The sequence below is a fragment of the Pholcus phalangioides genome, unplaced genomic scaffold (assembly GCF_987345545.1).
Source record: "Pholcus phalangioides strain wild (caught in Gottingen) unplaced genomic scaffold, Ppha-v1.0 ptg000011l_1, whole genome shotgun sequence".
NCBI classification, from domain to species: domain Eukaryota; kingdom Metazoa; phylum Arthropoda; class Arachnida; order Araneae; family Pholcidae; genus Pholcus; species Pholcus phalangioides.
Window position 1 is genome coordinate 29,043,708 of NW_028301604.1, and position 25,851 is coordinate 29,069,558.

Below are 25,851 nucleotides of genomic sequence, written 5' to 3' on the forward strand. Positions count from 1 at the left end.
GTCTGTATGAAAAATCTTGGAACACACATTACTTTTTGTCTTTTACAATCAAAATTTCAGTTACTTCATTTTGTTGAACCCTCTTCTATAGTTGTGTCATGGCCTACTGTCAGCCCCACCACGTATGTTATAAAACACCCAGAATACGTGCAACACTCTTCTTTTTTCCCCCTCCCTCATGTTAATGTTATTGGGCAAATATTATGAACAAAAATATTCTATGCATTTCACTTGAAATTAAATTTTCTTGGTCACACTTTTTTACAAATTTCACAGCAGCCTGAAATCCATAGGCTTTCTGGATATTATGCCGAGGTGAACAGGAAAAAAAAATTGTTGTTACTCTCTACCAGGTATCGAACCCGGAACCTCCTGCATTCTGGGCAAGTGCACTTACCATGATACCATAGAGAGACAATCCTTTTTTTCCTTATGTACTTTTTGCCCTCCTTAGTTAAAGTTATATATAACTTTAAAATTAAAAAGTTAAATAAAATTAAAGTTATATATAACTATCTAAGATACTTTGTATCAAAAAAAAAATGTATATATATATATATATATATATATACAGGGTGTGGGCAAAAGTCCGTAGAAACTTTGAAAATTCATAAAAACTGGAAAAATAACCGAAATAAAAAACGGTTTGCAGGGTTAGCATCACCAAGTCACAAGAATTTTTTTAAGACAGGGAAAAACCCTAAAAAAACAGCCGATATGTGGTGCTGACGTACACGAGTCAAAGAAAAGATATGCAAATAACAAACAGAATACCTCCAAATTGTTTAATACAACAGTATGTGTTCCACATGACCACCACCACCACCACAGGGGATAACACATTGCAGGTGAGTCACAAATCCAGCAACTGCAGAGTACAGCAGGTCCACATACACAGTTTACAATGGTGAACTGGTTGTGGATTAGGAGCGCAAGTTCTTATTACCGTCTCTCATGTGCATATTTCCAACGAAGTCACTCGTACCAGCACCCCCTATCGGCTGTTTTTTGTTTTTTTCCCCGTCTTAAAAATCCCAGTGACCTAGCAATGCTAATCCTGCAAACCATTTATTTTGGTTTTTTTCCAGTTTTTATTCATTTTTAAAGTTTTTACAGACTTTTTGCCCACCCTGTATATATATATATATATATTCAGGCCACACTTTTACGAGACTTCTTGAAAAAAAAACCACTTATACCATCAAAAGATATACTATCAGAGTGTACCCCAAGAATATAAAATACGCAGAAAATGAAAAATTTTGCCTAATAATAAACCGATATGATATTTTTCACAGAAAAAAATTATATTTAGGCCACTTTTATTTGATTTTTCTGAAAAAAAAGCCTTGGTTGGAACCAAACAATCCTGCTTCTTCACTAGCATTTTCTAGTAACTGGTGGCACTTTACTATTTTTTCAGCTTTGCATTGCTTAATCTATTCCAGAGCTTATTTTGAACAAACCTGAAAGTTGAAAAAAGACGATTGACAGATGCTGAGCTAGCAGGCAAAGAATTTAACCCTCTGACTGCTCAATTTGTGGACCGAAATCGCTTCAAAAATTGTGTATTTTTTTTTGTTGCATATTTTATATCTATATATATTGGAGAATTCAAAAATGCATTTTTTCTTTCTAGAAAAGATTTTTTATATAGATTTTTATCATGAGAATCTAAGTTGCCAGAAAAACCAATTTCAGATGTAATCATCAAAAAAAAATTTTTTTAAAGAAATTTCAATTGAATTACAGTTAATTTCTATCTATTGCATAATATAAAAATGTAAAATGTATAAAATTTAAAAAAATATAAAGCACTGAGAAAAAAATATCTTAGAAATGTAGTTTAGTATGATAGAGTTCGAAACAGGGTTCAAGGCAAAGTCCAACTTCACAGTCTTTGCACCAGATTCGTGTTTCTTTGCGAATTTTTTTTCCATTTGCATCCTTTCTTGAACAGCAAACAGCACACTGTCTTCGAGGCTCTCTTTTTATGGGGTTAGGTGGTATGTGGCTTGCAAAATGACGAGCTGTCAATCTCAAAGGGTTCAGAGTAGAACTCGGTCTTCCAGGACAACCGCTTTTATCACTATCAGAATACTTTTGGATACTTTCTTCAACCATTTGCAAACGAAATTCCAAAAGCTTTATATTTTCTGTTGGGTTTTGCTTTTTGTAAAGTACGTAGGCATTCCACAACGATTGATCTAAAAACTGCCTGAAAATTTTGATGTAATACTTCCCCTGTTGTTTTCGGAGCGTAGGGTAGTAGGACATTTCTTGGTCGCATAAATCGACGCCACCCATTGTATTATTATAGTCACAAACGACAACTGGTTTCATAACAGTCTTTTTAGATTTGCATGTCACCAAATAAGAGCTTGCATCATGAATAGTACTCATAAGGCAGACACTCTTCTTGTCCTGCCACTTCAGGGCCATAACTTTGCCTCTTTGATAAGCAACAATTTCACCCTTGGGGACTTTCTCTTTTGAAAAGTTGACAGGGAGGTCTTTTCTGGTTTTATTCACTGTCCCATAAGTGTCCGTCTTTTCTGTAACTAAGATGTCTGCAAGCTGTGGAGACATATAAAAATTATCAATAGTGACACAATAACCTTTTCCCAGGAATCGATCCATCAAGTGTAAAACAATTTTGGTGGAAACTGGATATTGGCTGTATTTCGGATTATACACTGTTCCATCACCTGTGTATATGAGGAAATCGGAAATGTATCCACTCTCTGCTTCACAAAGAACGAAAAACTTCAAGCCAAATCTTGCTCTTTTTTTGGCAATAAACATTTTCCACTTGAGCCTGCCTTTGAACCGCATCAAACTCTCATCTAAACTAAGACTTTTCCCTGGTATATAGACTTCTCGAAATTTGCATTGAAGATGTTCCATTAGTTCATAAATTTTATTCAATTTCGGCCATGGGTGTCGGTCTTTATCAAATTCCTTATTATTAGTAAAATGAAGAAACTTCATGAGCAATAAAAACCTATTTTTTCCAATTACTTTTGCAAAAATTGGTGTGGATAATATTTGACGCTTAGACCAATAATGCTCTTGTTCTGGCTTCTTTATGACTCCTTGGAGTAACAAAACTGCAAAAAATAGTCTTAGTTCTTCAACATTCGTTTCTGTCCATTTTTTCCAGCGTGATCGCTCTTTACAAACTGTTTTATGGGTATATTGTTCAGCGTATCTATTGGTTTCTCGGACTATCATTCGTAATATTTGATCATCAAAAAAAAGTTCAAAATAATTCAACATACTTGCATTGTCAGCTATATTCACAGTAATTCCCGGATTTCCACGAAAAGGAACTGAAGGGGGAGGAGGAGGAATATTCTTCATATCAATTTTGCACCACTGCCTAACGCTTTGCAAGTTTATTGAATCATGATCAGATTCATCGCTATATGAGGAGCAGTCCGAAAAATCTATATCACTATTACTATCAAAACTAAAATCACTTTCAGAATCTGATAAGTCATCAGGAATATACAATCTGTCAATCGCTGAACGTTTTCTAGCAGCCATTTCTGATAAAAAAGCGGCAAAAAGTGAAGTTTGAGCGGTAATACCACGTGCCTTCAAATGCCGCAATTTAGTGGACAACTAACGACATCTGTTGGCCAAAACGTAAATTAAACGTCTAATACTGTATATTATTTATTTCAGTGGTTAAACGGGGGAAAAACGGGATGCGCTTCTCAATAAAGGAAGAAAAACACATGCCCGCGGAAATCGCGGGATGAGCAAATTTTGCTACATTTGAGTTGCCCGTGGAAATCGCGGGATGAGCAGCCAGAGGGTTAATAGTGTCATATACTCAAAAAAATCTTGGCTCAAAAGACCTGTTGCTTTTTCAGCCATTATTTTCCACCATTTTGATTAGTGAGGCTTGGGAGTAACATTGATTGCGATGCACCTCCGCAGGCCGATATCAAATTCCTGTAGGCCTATCTGTTTTGCTGGTTTTTTTTATTATTATTCTTGCTCTTCCTTCAAGTATTTTAGCATTTTCAAATTTATTGAAGCAGGAATATTTTCCAAAATGTTTTAAGTGAGGAATTCAGAAAAAAAAGAAGCAAGTCGCTTCAGCTCCTGAAAGTTTAGGCTCCAGAAAGTTAAAAAAATTTAGGCAACAGTCAGATTTCTTATAATCCAAACAAGGTTTTTTTCTCAAGAAAAACTCTCCTGTATAATGTTTATTCACTTTTACCAAGACTTCATGACCCCTTTCTATATTGAAAGATGAAATCAGACTCAGACCAGGGTTTCCCAACCGGTGTTCCGCGGAACCCTAGGGTTCCACGAGAGCTTTTTTGTGGTTCTGCGGAATCAAAAGGGATGGAACACCCAAAATCCTGGAACCCTGGTAGCTTCAAAAATGTTCTTGTTACTGTTTCACTTGAAGCAACTTTTTATTTTTATTTCTATTGAGAATGGGTACTCTAAAATAATTCAGAGAAAATATTGGGATAATCGACCAGTAGGAGACAAACAATATTTGTGTTGGCTTCTTTCTTTCTTTCTATTCTCACACAAAAGCCCTTCAAAGACAACAACAGTCAAGAAGACATCCTGGAAATTGGTATTCCCTAAACTCTCAGTGGTGGTCATGTAACATCACATGACAAGCAAACATTTAGCATGCTCCAGGAAAACAAAAATCTATATGGTCAATTGCTAAAAACTGACTGACCTTTCACTTGAGTGTTTTAGCTCAAGTTGGAATTTTTTGCTCCTCTGAGGCCACAATATCAGTTTGTGCTCTTTTATCAGAGAAGTGATCCAGCGACTTGGCAGTAGTTTCACTGTGTTATTATTTGTTTGACGCCTCAGCTCATCTTGTTTTACTATGTAGAAGCTTAAGAATAAATAGTTTTTGTTCATATTCACTATAGCTGGTGCTGGTTTGGCACACTGGACTGGACGGGGGGGGGGGGGATTCATTCTCTCTCTTTTCCTTTGACTACTCGTTCTACATTTCGGATGAGAATGGTGTATGCCAAAATTCATACTCAACCCATGACCAAGTACAGTCAATAGTAATTTTTTCCTCTTGTTCTGTATTTTGTCATCAATACTATTTATTATAACGACCAATATTCTCATTTGGCACTCGGTGAAATTGCACCGGGCGCCAAATGCATTAAATATACATTACTAGAAAAATATCTTTAAGATACGTATTTATAAAAAAATAACTATAAAATATACATGAAAAATGACGGAGATGAGAACTTTTTTTTCAAAAAAAAAAAAAAGGTTTGAGTGTATATAATATTACTGTTTTTTTTCGAAAAGAAAATAATCGATGGGCAGTGCACCTATATACTTACATAGCGATTTTAGTCAAATAAAAATACCCACTCTCTCTTGAGCTCTTTTCGTTTACCCCTGCAGGAGATTTTGGGGGTAGGGGGAGAAGCAATTTGTTTCTCTGTTGTGTTGTGCAGTAAAAAACAAAAATAATGGAAAAATCACCATCTGTCACCTAATTTTTCTATTAACGAGAGCAAAAGTGTTTTCCTGTGTTGTGGGGAGTATTACAGGAATTGAAGGTGTCTTCTGATATGGGAAAGATTTTGAGCCAGAGGCCTTTCATATCTCTTTTTCCCGACTTGTATTACTTTTATTAAAAACGCAGAATCAAATCGTTAATACAGTACAGTATTTCGAAAAAAAACATTTAATAAAAAAATGAATGAAATAAAACCTATGATTATAGCTGATCATTTTAAATAGGGATCCTGCACTTCGGCCTCGTTCCTACCTATCACACGAGGAGAAACAAAAACGTTCTCAACACGAGGAGAAACAAAACGTTCTCAACATGAGGAGAAACAAAAACGTTCTCACATGAGAAAACCCATGCACTTTAGTGCCCCCGATCACTGGCCAGTCTCTCGACTCGCCAGACTTTCCTATTAGTTTAACCAGGGGCAGCTCGGTAGCACTGGGTGTGCTCTAGAAGGGTGTGAAATCCCCATGAGGCTCACCTTGGCCTCCCCATGCCACACCTTACCAAGGTGTGGCAACAACGGGACTCTAAAGACATCATTTCCTTTCAAGAAACTAATGAGGAACATATGTTGGAAATTCAATATTTGATTTTTTTTCTAACCGACTTTGAAGAAGGGCAGAAAACCTCAATATAAATTTGATCGAAATGAAAATCTGGTGATCCTAGTGAAAGTTTCGATTTTAATTTTTGTTGTATTAGTTTTCTATAAGATTTGTAAGAATATTAATCATCTTAAAGAAAGTCATTTTGAAGGTAAGTCATTTCCTCGACATTAATCTTAAATAAGAATTAAGAAAAACCTATCAAATTTTGCTGCTTATAATCTGCATATGCAAACTTCGCTAGTTTGAGGAACAAAAGGCACCATGTATAGTCCACAGCGGTATATAACCCATGAGAAAAAATCTCATTTATCAATATAAAATCGCTCTCAAGGAAGTGGGGGTTGTTGTTTAACACGGTTTTGTAGAGAAAATGTCAATTTTTATACTGGCATCTACCCAATCTATAAATATTTAAAAAATATATGTTTTTGTTAAATTTTTAACTTAATTATAACTAATGAAACCTCTCTCTCGGAAAAAAAAATAAAGCCGTAGATAAGGCGCAGTGGTTTATCTGCACTAAAGGCACTTCAAAGTTAAGACTCTTCTCATGCAACTTCGATCCACAATAAGAAATTCATTTCCGACGTTTTGTTTTTATTTCAACATAATTTTATTAAACGTATGATCTACAGACTATACCAGGGTTGTTTGGTTTAAACCATGGTTTAAACCTTGGTTTTAACCAAGTTGTTTTTTTAAAAAAACCAGTTTGGTTTTTTTCAAAAAATCAAAAGTTGCCTAAATATTATTTTTTTCCTTAAAAAATATCATATTGGTTCATTATTAGCCAAAATGTTTCATTTTTACCACATTTTATATCCTTGGGGTACATTCTGATGGTATATCTTTAAATGACATAAGATTTTATAAGTGGTTTTTTTCAAAAAGTCTCATAAAAGTGGCCAGAATATATATATTTTTCATATGAAGTATCTTAGTTATTTAAAGTTATATACAAAAGCCAAAATTTCTCATTCTTACAACATTTTCTACCCTTTGGCTACATTCTGATGCTCTACCTTTAGCAAATTCATGAATAAGGATTGCATCACACATCTAAATGTAGTGGTGTATTATCTCACAGAGTTTCTTTTTCCCTTCACAAAGAAGCAGCAACAGTAGTGACACCATCATGCTAGGGGCAGGTGGTCCTATAATCCAATAAAGACATCAGCTGTCCTTAAAGGACAAAGCCGATCAGTGTACTAGTAGTTACATTACCTCACATACATTTTCATTTTCTTTCCCATAAGAAGTAGCATGTCTCCTACTGTATATCTCCCAGTCTTAATATTCTCTCTCAATAAGTAGTTTTTTTTATACTTTCACACTGTTAAGCCCAGTTAATCAGGGTTCTACTGAATAATAATAACAGATTTATGAAAAATAATCAGCTATATACAGGGTGATTATAATTTGAAGTTTTGATTCCATAACTATTAAATAAGAACTACTGGTCAGAATGACTTGAAAATTTGCATGAATATTCCTGAAGCAATGGAAGTTTCTTTCGCAAAAGGAAAAAAAATGCAAGTAGTGCAAAATGTGCAGGTAGATGATGCTGTACTTGGTCAGCAGTATAATCTATTTTGTGCAATCACATCGTTTCATTCTCTGAGTTTTCTTTCCTCTCGCTTAACCATCGTGAAGCCGCTTTTTTTTCTTTCTCCCATTTTTATAATGTATCTTTCTACTATATACATGTAAAAGCAAAAGAAAACACGTAGGGTGAGGGTGAAAAGAAAACTCTGAAAAAACTTTTATATATCTATATATATTTTTTTTTATCTATTATAATTATACTTTTTCCTTTTATATATTTTTTTCTTTTCCCTGTTCTTTCTTTTTTCCAATGTACGGTTAGGTTAGAACAAGGTTACCATATTTATTGCAGATTCATTAAATAGATATAATCCAAATTTCTTGCCAAAACCTTGTACGTGAAGTAGTTAAAATAAGGGACATATTTTTTATAGTTATCTATAGGTGGAATGGATGATGAAACAATGTTCACAAAACTATCATTAAATTTATCAGGAAGTAATTAAGGTTCAATGTTAACAAGGAGGAGATTACGATGATTTTTTCACCAATTATCTTATCGATAAACTTCCGTTTGAAGGAAGTATCACATTGTGAGAACTGTTGAGAGAAGCAAAATTGTTAAGAAATTTTGATTTTGTATTTTAGGTTACGAGTAACATAATATGCAGTATTCCTGATCATATGAATATTCTTTAGCTTTCAAATAAAGTTTGATTTTAATTAGATATTTTATCTCTGATGTAATCGAAGTTTTACCTGTCTGTCTGGAGGAGTTAATACCACGATATGATGTATGGTTATTTATGATGGTTTCAAGCTTAAACATAAATTCATCAAAAGCACCATCACGTTGGGAATCATTTATGCAAAATGTATAATTCTGTAGATATAGCTTGAGTTCGGAATAATTCATAATTTTTTCCTTAAAAATATTGAATTTTTTTTCGACACAAAATTATTATTAGTATATGATAATTTACATAGAATTTCGGGTAATGATGTCAAATTTTCCGATTCAAAGAACAAAAGCCGAGAAGAATTTCTCATCAAAATGCGATCGATGCATGACTTAGAACAGCGATTCTCAACCTTTTTTGACTTGCTGAGCCTTTTTTAGTAAAAAATTCTATGGCAGAGCCCCGTAGATAAATTTTTTAATTATTCATCAAAGTTACTGATTTATTTTTACTATTTAAAAATATTTACAATTAATTTTTTTTTAATTTTACTGTACTCACCAATAATAATCACATCACGGTTATTTGTATTAGTTAATCAAGTTTCGAACTCAAGGAGAAAATCTGAAACAGTGAAGGCATGAGACCTATAAATACAGGTTATTAATAAATTAACTGATGGTTTGAGAATCTGAGCAATTTCAGCAGTAATCATTTGCGCCAGTTCAGTCAACACAAATCCGAGACATGTTTTCGAGAAAATGCACACACCACCAGAATTATTATAGGATCTGCTGCATGAAAATTTCTGGAAACCATTGATATTAAAAAGAGAGAATTTTAGCGCTTCTTCACTCACCCACATCTCAGACAAGATTAATAGAAAAAATCAATATTATCAACAAAATCATCAATCAAAGCAATCGAAAATAAGTCTAAGGCTATGAATATTAAAATGAATGATGTTAAGTTCAGTAATCAAGTTAACGGGATGATTGGTGACGTTAAATTTTTCTAAAAACTTTTCAAGTTCCTCTGTAGGGTTCAGATACTATAACAGTTTAAATCATAGTCTCCCAAACTTTTTGTTCCATCTCGCCCTCTTCATCAGAAATTTTTTCCTCACATCGCCCCCCAACTCAAGTAAACCCATAGGATCCTATTTTAAATCAGTAGGTTCTATCGCGCTCTTGGACCATTCCATTGCCCACTTTGGGAAACACTGGTTTAAATCCATATCATTTTATGTAAGTTGAAACTTATATCCTTTATACTTAATTTTTTCTCTCCCCTTCTTCCTTTCGCCAAAACATGTGAACAAGATTATCAATTTTATTGCTGATACATCAAATAGAGATTCAAATTTGTTGCCAAAAGCCTTTAAGTAAAGGGAGGTTAATAGCCATAGTATTATCCCTTTTTAGACATGTGTTGTCAATATTTTTATTTAACGAGAAAGACGTCTGAAAGCACGACTCCATTTCACTTTTGGAAACTTGTCATCATGGTTTCCGATGTTCATCTCACCAAAGAAAAAAAAAATCACCATCCACATTGCCAAAGAGGGATTATATTACAGCTCAGGGTTGGACAGGCACTAGGTCACCATGGCGGCTAAAAAATAATTAGGATTGGCACCTAAAAATGTTGCTAAATTAGGGCCAAGATATCCATTATGGAAAAGGGTTGCTATCTTGGAAAAGTTAAAATATTTTTTGAACAGGGAACAGCTATAGTATAATCTACAGATTCCCATGATGATTTTTTTTAATGACTGCCTGTCGATAAGTCACCAAGGATGACATAATGGTGCTGGGTTGCAGTTTTCTCTTAATTTCTAGAATCTTCTATGCAAACCATAGGTGGAGATAGACTTGGAAGTCTAGGGGACACGTTCATTATTGCTCAGGGCACAATGATGATGTCAATTCCTATATACATTAGATCAGTCGACTCCACCTTTGACGCTGGAGGCAATACTCCGCACGTCCCCAGTATCTCCGCCCATGATGCAAACATCTGTGTGCAGGTGACGTTAGATCCACTGGGTTTTCAAAAGGTCTTCATTTCATTTTGAATATCACTGCCTCTCAGGTTGTACCTTTAATATTTCCGTTTTTACTACTTTTTTTGTATACTAGCCATTATAACTAGAGATTTAATCCCAAGTGACGGAACCCAGAGAGACTTTCATACCTTGGTTCATTTATCATTGAAAAGAGAGTCGTGGTTTTTATTTTTTAATACAGAGAATATATACAATAACAAGGACTGTTCTTTATTTAAAACGACTCTGGGTTTTTATTTTTTTAATTATAGAGAATATTTTCTTCTATCAGGAAGGGCCATTGTATTAAGAGATATGCAGGGCTCCCACTCAAAAAATTAGAAAAAGTAGGATGAGAGAGGGCACATCCTGGAGCAGGGCCCTAGGCTGGGATATTTTGCGGGGGGGGGGGGCCCCTTTATGATGAATTTATAGCGTGAAAAAGCAAAAAAATTGTGAAAATTGTTCCGGGGGGGGCCCCAGGGCTGGAGCCTTGTCAGCCCACCCCTTGTGGGGGCCATGGGCACATTCCCCCACTCAGACAACAAAATCATAGCATAATAAAAACAAAAAAAAAATCTTGTGTGAATCTGGATCCCTTATTTAGTCTTATGTTTCATTTGGTTAATCCCAATATATTAAGGTTGTTTTGATGTTCAGTCTACACTGTGATAATTTTATTATGCTTGTTGGTTTCGATTATTACGTTTTTTTGCCGGAGATATTTTTTCTTTTCGGCGTCCATAGCGTCGGTTAGGGCCTTAGCGACTTGTCGTCGGTTTGTCTGAAGTGTTTGGCGCCGAAAGAAAAAGTCGCCAAAATTGACAACTGCAAATTATACTATAGCTGTTTCTTGACCTGTTTTTCCCGGAATTAAAATTTTGCTCCTAAAAATTTATTCTGGCGCAAATATTTTCTTGCGATTTGTTAAACCTTGCTAGAGCTGTTCCAAAGAGACGCAGGCGTCAGAATCAAGTGGCACCAATGTTTGATAATGGGTTTTAAATTTCATTGAGCAATTTTTCGCAAGTGCGGTTCTTAGGAATGTGCGGCATTATTTTTAAAATAAATACATATACAGTATCTCCGTATTTACCTTGTATTGCATAACGAATACCACCGATACCACAATAAAACTCCAGTAACCTGTATGGAGCAGATACGCTAGTGTCTTTGGTTGCAAGCATTTAAATTTAATTTTCGACAATCAACAATGGGAAGAGCAATTATTTCAATTTTTTTCGCATGTCTTTTTTGACTATTTCTTCTCAATGGTTAGAGGTAGCGTGACCATACGTCTCGTATTTCCCGGGACAGTCTTGGTTTTTTGTTTCTTTGGCCCTCTCGACTTTTTAGCGAAAGTGTCCCGGTTTTTCCTGTTTTTTAAACGAAGCTTACTTGAATTTTTATTCTTTATTGAAGTCAAAGAATGAAATTATTTTCCCACTCATAAATTATATTATAATAATAACAATTATAAATAAGAATATTAATCTTCAACATTTGCTTTGGTGAACGTTTTATTTCGTGGAATTCATTTAAATCCACTGCAATTTGCAGTAATGCTTTATTACCCACCATTTTGATTTTCACGCAATTTCTTCAATATTTGGCAACTTTGTTAACTTTTTGCGTCATTTGTGGCAGTAATTGGCGATGTCCCGTATTTGGAATCCCAATTTATTTCCTGTATTTGTTTCGAGGAAATATGGTCAGTCTAGTTATAGGGCTTTCTTTATAAACTGTTGTGGCGTCACCCGATTTATCACGTGACCGTCTCCTGTTGAAACACAGGAAAATTAGTTTTTGATTAATTTTTTTACGTAAGTTCTAATTCACGATACCTTATCATTTTTTCTGAGAAAATATGCCACAAATACCGCTGATTATGAAAATATTCTTTTTTTTTTATTTTCTGAATGTTGTTTTATTTTTGACAGATTTTTTTCGACCCATGTATGAAATGTTAAATCAAAGGGAAGTATCCAGTCCATCGCGCTTATATTACTGGAGGGAGCATCCAGTCGCCGCGACGGCAGCTACATCAAATGCAAGGAAATCACCTGACCCGGTGAAAACAAAGTTCGTTTGCCCCAGGGAGTGCCGCAAGTCAGGGCCGTCTCTATTCTACTAGAATATTCTACTACTCCAGATTCTGAGGGAAATGGCATTATAGCTCCAAGAAAAATATTCAAAAGTGTTCTGCTATCTATCACCAATCTCTTCGCATTGCTACTGGTTTTCCAATCTCAACACCGATTCCTCTGTTACTCAGCATCTGTGGAAAACCTCCATTTTCACTGTTTTTGTTAAAAAATGCTACTAATCATATTATCAAAGCAAGAGCTTCCCATTACAGCTCTGTGTTCAAACATATCTGTTCTAATTTCAGTTTTGACCGTCAAGGCTCACATACTAAAATTTTGGATCCTTCTATTATTCAATTCATCAAGGACAACAATTTACTTATTCCTCTTCAACCTCTGTTTTTTGCGAATCCTCCTTGGCTTATCACCAATATTGATTTCACAACCAGTTCTCTTCCATTTCAAACATCATCAAATGATCTCCTCACAAAGCAACTATTTTATGAACATGAACAAAAATTCTGGTCTTGTTCTACTATTATAGCTACAGATGCCTCAAAAGGAGCTTGCGGCGGCTCACCAAAGACTGTGGCCAACGGTCGCCAAGTGCGGGGACTGCGCGAGAGAATTTTTTGTGACTAGACAGACCTGAAGATAACGCTGATTCAACATGTTATGTTCTCGATGATACAATAAAAGTGGACAGTAACAGTGGTGACCTAGACCGAAGCAACCTTCTGATGACATAAAGATGACGAATCTACTCAGCCGAAGCCCAATGTGTGCATCACCGCCGATGCCATTAAGATCAGGGTAGGACCTTTTTGTGATCGCTCTATTTTGTTTGGTCAGGATAACAAATGTTCTTATTTTTATTTTCGCAATCATATAACTAGATTCGCATAAAAGTCTGTATCCAAAAATGCCTAACGATAACTCTCCTAACCCTTCGCCACCTGACCCATCACCAGAAAACTTACAAATTTGTCGCGTTGCCTTGAAACTCCCGCCCATATGGCGGCAAAATATAAAGTTATGGTTCATTCAAGTGGAAAGTTGTTTTTCAATATCCGCCATAACTAACGACGCTACCAAATACAATAACGTGATTGCGGTTATAGATCCAGAAACGCTCGCTTCCGTTTCAGATATTTTATTGAACCCACCCGAAACAAACAAGTATGAGACTCTTAAACAACGGATAATCGAAGAATTCTCTGATTCTAACACTTGTCAAGTACGCAAGGTGTTGTCCGAACTACAGTTGGGGGACAAAAAACCTTCACACCTATTAAGGGAAATGAGAGATTTAGCCGGCAAATCTGTAAGCGACGATTTTCTAAAAACTCTATGGTTCCAACGTATGCCGTCAGAAACACAGGCCATCCTATCAGTTAGCTCAGAGAGCTTAGAGACATTAGCGAAAATGGCCGACAAAATAATAGAAGTTAGTAAAGACACATGCAACAACAGCATCTATGCCATGGGGAGAGCGGAACGCACAGGGACCCCGCAGCTACATGTCAACAACGTTGAACCCGATAATCCCTCCCCTCTGACAGAAATGAGTGCCATGAGAGCGGAGATAGCTTCTCTTAGCAAAAAACTCGACCGCTTGTCTAGAGAGAGAGAAACAAACTATACGAGACGGAGGTTCAGATCTCCTTATCGTCGTTTCACTCCCTCATCACAAACAACCGGCTATTGCTATTACCATGCTAGATTCGGCAACAACGCCTTCAGATGTCAACAACCGTGCTCTTTTCAAACCAAGGAACAGGGAAACTAAACACGGCCGTCGACTATAATATATCGGCGACGTCAACACCGATGGCCGTGAAAACTTGTCGCCTTTATGTATTTGATAAAAGATCCCATTTGAGATTTTTAATTGATTCAGGATCTGACGTCTCTTGCATTCCACTCACAAAACATTACACAAAAATAGTTCCCCATTCTTTTGAATTGTTTGCTGCCAATAACTCTAAGATACACACTTACGGCACCAAAGTTCTCAATGTTGACTTTGGATTAAGACGTTGTTTTGAGTGGAAGTTTCTCATTACAAGCGTACCAATACCGATCATAGGCGCGGATTTACTTCTCAACTTTGGACTTTTAATTGATCTCAAACACCGCAGATTAATGGACAGTGTCACGAAACTTTCGCAAATTGGAAAAATTGAATATAACTCTGAAAAATATTCCATTAAGGTAATATCCGAAACTTCGGAATATCACAAAATCTTGGCAGAATTTCCTGAACTGACAAAAGTGTCGCACAAAGTGAAGCCTGTTCAGCATAACACTGTACATTACATCGAAACCACCGGCCCGCCTATACATAGCAAACCCAGGCGATTAAATCCCAAGCTCTATGATGCTGTTAAGGAGGAATTCCAATTTATGATGAATCAAGGAATATGTAGGCCTTCTAAATCGCCCTGGTCATCACCATTACATGTCGTATCAAAAAGTTCAGGCAGTATTCGTCCAGTGGGTGACTACCGCAAACTCAATGCCTGCACGGTCCCAGATAGGTACCCCATTCCTCACATTCAGGACTTTTCAAATGCATTACACGGTAAAAGTTGTTTTTCAAAACTTGACATTGTGCGCGCGTATTTTCACATTCCTGTTCATTCCGACCACATTCCGAAAACAGCTGTTTGCACACCTTTCGGCTTATTTGAATTTCCTTACCTGAATTTTGGCTTGTGTAATGCTGCCCAATCTTTCCAACGATTTATGAATGAGATTCTTGGTGATCTGAAATTTTGTTATGTCTATTTAGATGACATTTTGATTTTCAGTGACAGTGAAATTGAACATAAGGTTCACTTACGCACTGTTTTGCAACGGCTCAATAACTATGGCCTCACAATTAATGTTTCCAAATGTGTCTTCGGTGTTGCGGAGATATCATTCTTAGGACACTCCATTTCCAAACAAGGCACCAAACCCTTGCCAGAAAAAGTTGAGCCGATTCTCAATTATCCAAGACCAAGAACAATTAAAGAACTACGACGTTTTCTTGGACTACTCAATTTTTTTCGTAGATTTTTACCACACGCAGCACATACACAAACTACACTGAATAATTATTTGAAAGGGTAAAAAAAAAACGACAACAGAGAAATTGCTTGGACTGACATAGCAAATAAGGAATTTCAAAATTCCAAAACACTATTGTCCAACGCAACCCTTTTAGCACATCCGAAACCCGATGCCAAACTCGTACTTCAGGTAGATGCATCCGATTTTGCCATTGGCGGCGCACTGTTTCAGGTGGTTGACAACGAGCTTCAGCCTCTTGCATTTTTTTCTAGGAAATTATCTCCCGCGGAATGCAACTACAGCGCGTACGACCGTGAATTGCTGGCTGCATATGCTTCTATAAAGCAGTTTCGGCATATGTTAGAAGCTAGGGACTTTTCTTTACTCACGGACCATAGACCACTAATATATGCCTTCAAGCAAAAATTAGACAAGGCTTCCCCTCGTCAATGCAGGCAATTAGATTTTATTGCCCAATTCACTACTGACATACACTATATAAAAGGTAGCGAAAACATATCCGCAGATGCACTTTCCCGCATAACATCAATTTCAATGCCCAATCCTATTGACTATAACGAAATTTGAAAAGCACAAGAACTTGTCAAAACTTTAACTGATGTTTTACAAAATCCATGAGAAATACAGCTCAAAAAAGTGACATTGCCAGACTCAAATACTTCACTATTTTGTGATCTCTCCACTGGCACAGCTAGACCATACATACCAGAAAGTTTCGTAAGCAGATTTTCGAGACCATTCATAATATTTCCCATCCAGGAATTAAAGCTACAACTAAATTGATTCGGACTCGCTTCATTTGGTCTTCATTAAATAAAGATTGTAATAACTGGTCCAGACAATGTATACCTTGTCAAAAGTCCAAAATAACACGACATACGAAAACCCCATTAGGTTTATTTCCTGACCAAACTGAGCGATTTGATCACATCCATCTTGATATCATTGGTCCTCTTCCTCCTTCTGGTGGCAATGCCTATTGTCTAACTATGATCGACAGGTTCACACGTTGGCCGGAGGCGGTCCCGATTCCAGACATCAGCGCCGAGACTGTAGCTCGCACATTCTACGCAACATGGATATCTCGCTTTGGGGTGCCATCCAAAATCACAACCGATCAAGGCCGTCAATTCGAGAGCTCCCTCTTCCTAGCACTGTCAAGAGTACTAGGAATTCAACGAATACGGTCCTCACCATATCACCCGCAAGCAAATGGCCTCGTAGAGGAGCTACACAGACCCCTCAAAGCTGCCATCAAAGCCTATAACATAGAACACTGGTGTACTGCTTTGCCCACTATATTACTCGGTTTCCGTAGCGTCTTCAAAGAAGATCTGAAAGCTACCACCGCGGAATTGGTATACGGCACTAGTCTCAGACTTCCCGGAGAAATATTCGATCCCACTCCGAGGGAAACATCATCAAAAGAACTTATTGAGACTATCAAAGAACATTTTACAAAATTACGACCGCGACCAACATCTTGTCATGCACCACAAAGTATTTTCGTCCACCCTCATTTGAAAGACTGCTCACACGTATTCATTCGGCACGATGGAGTGCGAAAGCCGCTTCAAGCTCCATATGACGGACCATTTCAAGTGATTCAACGACGTGAAAAGACATTCGACATCGATGTCCGTGGAAAAAAAAGAACAGTTTCTCTGGACAGACTGAAACCCGCCTTCCTGGCTTCAGACGTGAACGATTCCAGTCCGTCACCAACAAGAATTACCTTACCTACGCCTCCCGTTCCTCAGACAAGAAAAACACGTTCCGGACGAACTGTCCATTTCCCGGACCGTTTCGAACCGTAAGTTCGCTACTGGGGGGGGGGGGGGAGTGTGCGGCGGCTCAACAAAGACTGTGGCCAACGGTCGCCAAGTGCGGGGACTGCGCGAGAGAATTTTTTGTGACTAGACAGACCTGAAGATAACGCTGATTCAACATGTTATGTTCTCGATGATACAATAAAAGTGGACAGTAACAAGCTCATACCTCTATTGGAATTTTCTGTGCAAAAACTCGTAATTCATTTCAAGCAGCGCTCCATGATTGCTCATCTGTCTTCACTGGAGAATGTGTTGCAATAATGATCGCAGCACTAAAATTCATTGTCAGTAATGAAAACTACATAATTTTATCCGACAGCAAATCAGCTATTCAAGCAATCGCCAACATCAACCCAAAATCACATTCCGTGGTTTTAGCAACTTTTTATGCCTTATATTTAGCATCATTGCGGGCGACAAGAATCTCATTAGTTTGGTGTCCAGGCCACAAGGGTGTCTTCTACAATGAGCTTGCAGATCATCTAGCACGTACAGCAGTTGATTCCGAAAATCCAGTTTTCCCTACATATGCTTACTTCGAGGATGTGATTAATCTTTCACACAAAAATTGGCAATCATCAATTCATCAATATTTTTGTAATCAACCCCTTTATCCAGTTGCAGATCGTTTCTTCGATGCTGTTAAAAAATTTTCGCCCTATTTTACTAGCCGCAAGTTTGAATCACTCTTTTATCGTCTCATGACCAACAGAGCACCTACCAATGGTTACCTTCACAGAATTCATCAAATAAGTTCACCTAACTGTATCTGTGGCAACAATTGTGAATCTAACAATCATTTCTTATTTACGTGTCCCAAATGGTCAATTTTTAGGGAATGCTTTCTGCAGAATGTAGGCCTTGGTAATAATCAGATATCTGACTGGCACACACTCATTGAGGTGACTCCGAGCACTTTGATCAAGGAATTTGAAATTTTCATGGGAAAATATAACCGTTTTTAACATTGGCTGCTTTCATTTTTCTAGGAGCTGAGATTTTTGTGGTTTTTCTTTTTTTTTCTCTTTGCATCATCTACCAGTTTGTTTGTTTTGTTGTTTTTTTTTTGCTAAGACTGTTTCTTCATTGTACTTTGTTCCCCACAGTTCTGTTGTTCCTGCTCATCTTCGCAAATGTTTTTGTACAAGATTGCATTCTGACGTTTTGAACTAAAGCTGTCCTAGAGCCCTAAGCAGGCATAGAGGACGTTAATCTATCTGTATCAGTATCTGTACCAGATTCTGACGTGCGTCTACAGCCTGCCGTAGATAGAACTCCTTAATACACCAATTTATATGAAGGCGTCTTAGCCGTAGACCCAAAACCAGCAACCAATGAAAAAGCAGCATTTTATGACGTCAGTAAATAGGGAGTGGAGAAGGTTTTTTCCTCTCATCTTCACTAGAGCTTGATCGCAGGATATGATCTTGGTTATTTGGCACGATTGTTGATTTACGCCAACATACTTGGCGACGTTTAATGATAGATATGCTTAATTTTACAGGCGTTTTATAACCGCAATTAGTACAGTGGTTAGAGCGTAAGGCCGGCGTTACACTATAAAAGTTTGATAAATTTTCTTTTATAAAACTTGGCAAAGATCTTTTATAAATTTTGTATTAAATTTTTTTTTTAATTTATTTTATAAAGGAAATGGACCACATTACACTATATAAAAGATTTATATGAAATTGTTTTTGCAAAAGTTTTCGTCCGTTTGTCAGTCTTCGTTAGGCTGGTATTACACTATAAAACTTTGATAAAAATTCTTTCATAAAACTTGAAAATGTAACCAATAAACACATCTGTTACATTCGAACGAACTTAACTGATCCGCCTATTGGTTGCATTTTTGAAGTTTCATAAACGAACTTTTATCAAACTTTTATAGTGTAATCCCGGCCTTAGTCTTGTGCTGTTGCTGGTAGTAGTTACGGATGAAGAAATTTTTTTACAATTTGCTATAGGAAATTTATCATTTGCAACCTCTGTAATGGCCTCGGTTTTAAAAAACATGAAACTTATGTGGATGATTGTATTGGATGGAGTAATTTGCGGAAGAAGCTAATTATTTTGATGCATTACATGTTTAGCTAGCAACGCAACTTAATGAATATGTCAGTTTATGAAGAAGTTGAGGAATACAACGCTCAGAGTAAAAGTTTAGCGACTAAATTGCCCGCGTTTCATCAAATTAATATTGCGTCTTATATGTAACGGTAAAATCCCAAAGACTCGGGTTCTACCAAAGCAAGTTGGTGAAAGTAAAAAAAACGCTTGTAAACGTTTTCATTTCGGATTTTTACCAAGTCAAAGTCCGTTTTAAATGAATCAGTTGAATTAGTTTATGAATAATAATTCATTAATTATAAACAAATAATGAATTAACAAACGAAATAACCACCATGATGAGTTTTGGATGCTATTTAAGTAATTGATGCTCATAATTAATTTACTCCTACCAGTTAAAGCCCGTTTTAATTAATTTAACATCATTAACTCAATCGTTACCCCAACCATCTTGATTAATTAATAATTGTTTAACAATTATAATTACTAGTGTGAATGATACTTATTGATGAATTAATAATAATAAGTATTTAAGTAAAACTTATTTCGTCATGAGATGGCGCGCGGGGGTGCCGAGCATGGGCGGAGATACGGGGGGGCGTGGGGGGCATTGCCCCCCCAGCATCAAAGATGAAGTCGACTGATCTAATCCATATATGTATAGATGAATTGACACATCATCATCATCGTGCCCCCCAGACTTCCAAGTCTATCTCCGCCTATGATGCCGAGTGCGCTTTGCCCACTGATCCACCTCTCCACGCATTGAGCGCATGATGACCCCGCACCCCTCTGGAAATGTCGGGACCCTAACTAATGGCCTTGAATACAAGTGAACCTAAACCTGGATGAAATGAGTAATTTTGTGGGAAGCGAAATAATCTAGTTGATCTATATCTATAGCAAAATAAATGAAATTTCAAATTTATGGATTCATTATTTTTTATTTCGTGAAGGGTTCGTTTTTCGGATACGGAATTTTGTGAAGGGTCCGGAAAGCGGACCCGAATTTTGGATGAACAGACCCCTAGTAAGTGTAAATTTTTGTGCGCCACATTCGGCTCGGAGCCATGGGACAGTGCCCCGATTGCCTCAGCCTAGTTATACGTTCTTGCGGGGTTTTTTTTAACAGTAAATATGATAGAAAATCAATTTTTTTTTTTTAAATCCAAGAAATACACACGGAAAAGAATCTTTTTTTCTCCCCAGAGAAGGGAGTGGCAAGTGAGAAGAGAAGGTAACTTAGCAACAGGGCCGCGAATAGGGGGGAGCAGGCGGGACTGGTGCCCCGGGCGCTGAACAAGAAAGAGGTGCCGAATTCACCCTTTAACTGCTTCTCCATTACAAGGGGCGCCAAAATGCCGACTTGCCCCGGGTGACAAAATATCTATTTGCGGCCCTGCGTAGAAATAACAGGTTTTTGAAGAGTTAATACGTCACAGTGCAGGATAGGAAGTGCATCAGCATAACTCTTTTATCAAACATTGATGAGGAGGCAATATTTGATAAAAGATTTCCCACCTGATATTGGTTTACTGTCAACTGTCTCAGATGATAATGAAATAAATGTATCATCTATATCATAGTCTCCCAAACTTTTTGTTCCATCGCCCCCTTCATCAGAAATTTTTTCCTCTCATCGCCCCCCCAACTCGAGTAAACCCATAGGATCCTATGTTAAATCAGTAGGTTTTATCGCCCCCTTGGACCATTCCATCACCCACCAGGGGGCGATATTGCCCACTTTGGGAAACACTGATCTATATGAACCAACAAATCCAGTGATGTGTCAGTCGAGCCCGGATATAGCGAAGTGGCACGTGAAAAAAATTCGACAGATCCGATATTCGTGAAAACCGATACAACGTAAATATTCGAGTTTAATGAAGAAAACTGAATTATTTACTTATGTATCACAAACATTAAAGATGTTCACTTAGCTTTTGAATAAAATATTAATACCCGTGTACTGCAAGTCAGTTGTTCTCAAAGTGTGAGTCGCAGCTTCTATGGGTGGATCACCAGCCTTTATCAGAGCCAAGCTATCTATATTGATGTGTAACTGTTCAGTGATTTGAAGTAGTACTTCAAGTATTAAGAGAGCCGTGGGTAAACCGTTGACTGAGACAAGGGAGCCATGGAATCATGGCTGTAAGTGGTCCATTGAATTGTTATCAATATTTCAATGGTTCTAACGTTTACAAAGACTTTCTTTCAAACCTAGCAAAACTCCGGTCTATCGTCATGGGCAAGTTACTACCGAATGAGTTGTGCCAGAAATGTGGGAGTGTACCTAACAGTCTGAGTGCCTATCTAGTGTTGTCTGATTTTCCAGTGCTGCCATCGATATTTTAAATTTTGAGTGAAGCGTAATGATTAAATATTTGTACTGTTGTAGGACTGTTGCTCTCAGTGGCGCGACTTTTTAACGTGTGATCGACTAGCCTTCAGGGCTCAAAGTTGAAAATCAACCAACGCGGTGGCGCATTGGCTTACGAAGAGTGAGGAATTCTGACACAAATCTGTAGTTACGTCGATCCTTCTTTGAGTGGTTATATGGGAATGAACAGAATCAGAGCGTTATCTAAAGCTAGAGATCGCCATCTAGCTATCGCATTGACAAAACATACCCGACGTCGATTCTCGCCATAGTACGGTAGTGCTTCAGAGAGATATTCGGGCTTTTTTCTTGAAATACAACTTTCGATTTTATGGAACTTAATCCATTGAAAAAAATCGATCCACCAGTGTGGCTCCCCAAAGAAAAACTTGGAAACAACCCCGCCCCCTAAAATTTGCGCACTCGTAGATTGTCACCCACGACATGTAACCTTCATTGACCCATCCAACCCCAATCTTGCTATAACTCATGTCTGGTCTGTAAAACTTAAGAGCATCATAAGGCCCCGGGCATGGCCCCCACATCCTGAAGCAGGGCACCCTACGCTGGGATCTTTCACGTTCCCCTTTATGATGACTTTATAGTTGAAAAAACAAAAAAATGATGAAAATCATCCCGGGCTCCAGGGCTGGAGCCTTGTTAGCCCACCCCTTGTGGGGGGCCACGGCCCTAGACCGAGTGATGTTATAGGGCTCCCACTACCTGATTGAAAGTACCAGAAGTATAGGGCCTAATTTACATAAATACTTTACTTTCGGAAATAATATACCATTTCATATATGCCAACCAAATACCATAACCCAATTTCATATTTTCTTACCCCTGTATTTCTCAAACAATCATCCATCGAACTCCCCCCCCCCCCCACCTTGTCATTAAAGCCAGCAAACGCGAATTGTATCCCATATATATAAATATGACCCATTCGTTATAACGATATATTCAACATTATTTTAGTATTGCAGTGCAGGTTCACTAGGACGGAATTGAATTCGTTATAACCGATAAGCATCCAACTGTTTGTTTCTGTAGGCTGATGTTCACATATACGGCATTAAGATATTTGTAGCTCCCACTGACTACCTTACAACTCATTTTCTGATTTCTTTATGAAATCAAAGTATAGCCTATACGTAAACTTCAGCAATTGAAACTGCAGTATAGAAAGCATCAGCATTAATCTTTTTTTCAAATATAGGACGAGGAGGTTAACTTTGATAAAATAAAACTTGATAAAGAGCGACTTTTATCGAAGTTGCCCATTACACTATGAAATTTTTTGTCAAACGTATTTTATAAATGATCTTTGACAAAGAACTTTCATAGTGTAATACCGGCCTGAGACACGCATTGCGAAGGTTGTGGGTTCGAATCCCACTAACCCGACTGAGGTTTTTTTGTTTTTCTCATTACTATCTTCGTTTTTTTAATGTATGATCAAATGTGATTCATTCATATCACCAGTATCCAATCAAAATAAACATGCTTTTATAAATAAATGTTCTATTTATATTGTCTGACATGATAGAATCAAAACAGGATGAATCTTACTTGTTTTTTTAAAAATCATATTAAGTTATTGTCAATAGTACACACAGCCCAAGAAATTTTAAGGATCAAACCCCTGTTAAAGCAGAAAAAATACAAATAGAAGAAACATAAAACTTAATTGTTTCAATATTTAAATTGCAAAGGAGATTAATAAACTAAAAAAGTAAGGGTTTTAACGCAGATTTCGCATGAATAGCGAGTATAAAATGACTTATAAAATCTATTTTTTTGTTTCATAGATTTTTTTTTTAAATTATAAAAAAATCCATGTATATTTTGAAAGAAAACTCATTTGTTCTTGATGTATTATATCCTCGTAACAGAAATTTTATGTTAAGTTTACGTAACAGAATGCACTTCTTTGAAATGTTCTCTGTAATCACAAAATGTTCTAAACTTTGCACACAGAACAGTTCTCTTCAAAGCAAGAAATGGAACCTTCACATAAAATTTTGTGGACATTTCTCACGTGTTTCCTTAATAAGGGGATTTACTTTTGGAATCCTTGTTTACAGACGCCACAAATTTCTCTCGCCAACATGACATACAAGTCCTTTATATATTCCAGAAACCTTGATACAAGTCGCCAAGCAGGACAAGTCACCGCTAAGCGAGGAAGGGAGGGGGACAAAGCTGCATTAAGAGTTCTTTCAAGCGGCTTTGGAGGGGGATCTCACTTTTTGGTGACGTCAAAATGATGCTTTATGATTGGTTGCTGGTTTTGGGTCTACCTAAGACGCCTTCATATACGAGCGGAACCATCAGGCATTCTGGTCCTCGCCGAAGGGTTGCTGCACGAAATCGTCGCTTCGGAAATGACCGCCAAACAGAGGGGAAAAAAAATCGCGTCGATAAATCTGGCATAGCAACCTAACAGAATTCCCCGCGCGCTAAAAATGCTTGGCAAAAGCGTATGGAAAATTCAATTTGTGGAAGAAACGAGGAATTTCAAGGAACGGATTTACTATGGGAAATAAACCACGTTTCACGAAATTATGATTAATCACGAAATTATTGGTAAACAACAGGTTGAATTCGTAACAGTTCGTGTGATGACGATCAAGTGATTAATCTTAAACACAAAAGTATATAGCAAAAAAAAAAAAAAAAATTCTTAACTTTTTTTCAGTTTTTTAGTGAAAATAAAATATTCCTATATATCCCTTACCCCGATCCTTAATTTCAGGATAAAAGTGGCATACAAAAATATATATAGTCAATTTAGATTACATTAAGAAAATTTCTTCTGGATATTAAATGATTGTGTGAAGTTAAGGATTTGATAAACTACTGCCTCTAGATATTGGAAATTTAGTAAAAACATTCTTAAATATTTTAGGAGCATTTATTTTATCAGAATTTTCTTCAGTAAATTACAAATTCTGAATAGCACACACAGGTTCAATAATGTAAATTGACGAGCTCAATGAGTGAATAAATTTATTTATTAAAAAAATATTCAAACATAATGTACATAACTGATGAAAGCAAGATTTTACAAATATCATTCACAATTTCACATATTTTTCTACACTATGCAATCAATTATTACGCTGCTTTAGAGTACCAGTAAACTTTGGGAATTACAAAAAAAATATGCTTAAATAATAGAAATATAGTTCTTTTCTTGAAACTGTGTGACCCAACAGCAATTAATCTGGAAAAAAAAAAATATATATATATATATATATATATATATATACATATTCAAAAGCAATACTTTAAGAGAGCCAAGATAAAAACTCTACTGAAAATTGAAGATTACAATTATGGCAAAAAATAGTCTACGCGTACAATGGTAAATACCCATATTTCGTTATCTTTGACCTTGTATTAAGGAGTTCTAGGTCTACCGCAGGCTGCAGACGCACGTCAGATTCTGCGCCCTGATTGGGTGAAACGAAGGTTGCCGGAGCGCTGTCTGTTTGGCTACTTTCCCTTTGCTTGGCTAGTTTCCCTTTCCATGTCGTGTCATTCTTTATCAGTGATGGTAACTCGTGAGAAATTTCCCATATTCGTGGGAAAAATCGGCCAAAATTTGGCCAAGTGGGAAATTTCTTAGCATTTGTGAGAAATTTTGAGACTTCATCAAGCAAAAGAATTTTTTGAAAAAAATAAAAAATATTATTGCAGAGCAATAACTATTGTAAAATACCTGACTAATTTTCACCGGTAGATGGCAGCACATTTTTTTTAATGCGTGGGAGAAACACTGAGCTATAAACACTGTATGCCTGGGTGGAACAGTGTCATCTTAACACAAACTCACCCGAGCCTGGCGAGGTCGTCTTTAAATTTTCTTTAGTATACATGTAAATTCATAGGCTGACTATTTTTAGTCAGGTAGGACCTCAGAAAAATCTTGGCCAGACATCCACCAGCGCCTCAGGTAGCTGTTTAAGATCTGAAGTTC

The 25,851-nt window shown here is 36.9% G+C and overlaps 2 protein-coding genes across 5 annotated transcripts in view; one reads left to right on the forward strand and one right to left on the reverse strand.

The window, feature by feature from the left end:
• Nucleotides 1-11,703, reverse strand: part of Mt2 (tRNA (cytosine(38)-C(5))-methyltransferase) — a 244,870-nt gene extending 233,167 nt beyond the window's left edge. Inside the window, exon 1 of one of the 4 annotated variants that reach the window (XM_089239441.1) lies at nt 11,516-11,703. In XM_089239441.1, the coding sequence (XP_089095567.1) occupies nt 11,516-11,606 (91 nt within the window). In that variant the 5' untranslated portion in view covers nt 11,607-11,703. The remainder of the gene's footprint in view (nt 1-11,515) is intronic. The other 3 variants (XM_089239439.1, XM_089239442.1, XM_089239440.1) reach the window with 3 other exon arrangements.
• Nucleotides 11,704-13,428: 1,725 nt separating this feature from the next.
• On the forward strand, nt 13,429-14,295 carry LOC149080315 (uncharacterized). Its single transcript, XM_089238711.1, has one exon. It carries the CDS (start codon nt 13,429-13,431, stop codon nt 14,293-14,295), a length of 867 nt encoding a protein of 288 aa, XP_089094837.1.
• Nucleotides 14,296-25,851: the final 11,556 nt, after the last annotated feature.

Excerpts from the sequence above, each read along its gene's own strand:
- LOC149080315 (XM_089238711.1), top strand. The coding sequence starts at position 13,429 with ATGCCTAACGATAACTCTCCTAACCCTTCGCCACCTGACCCATCACCA.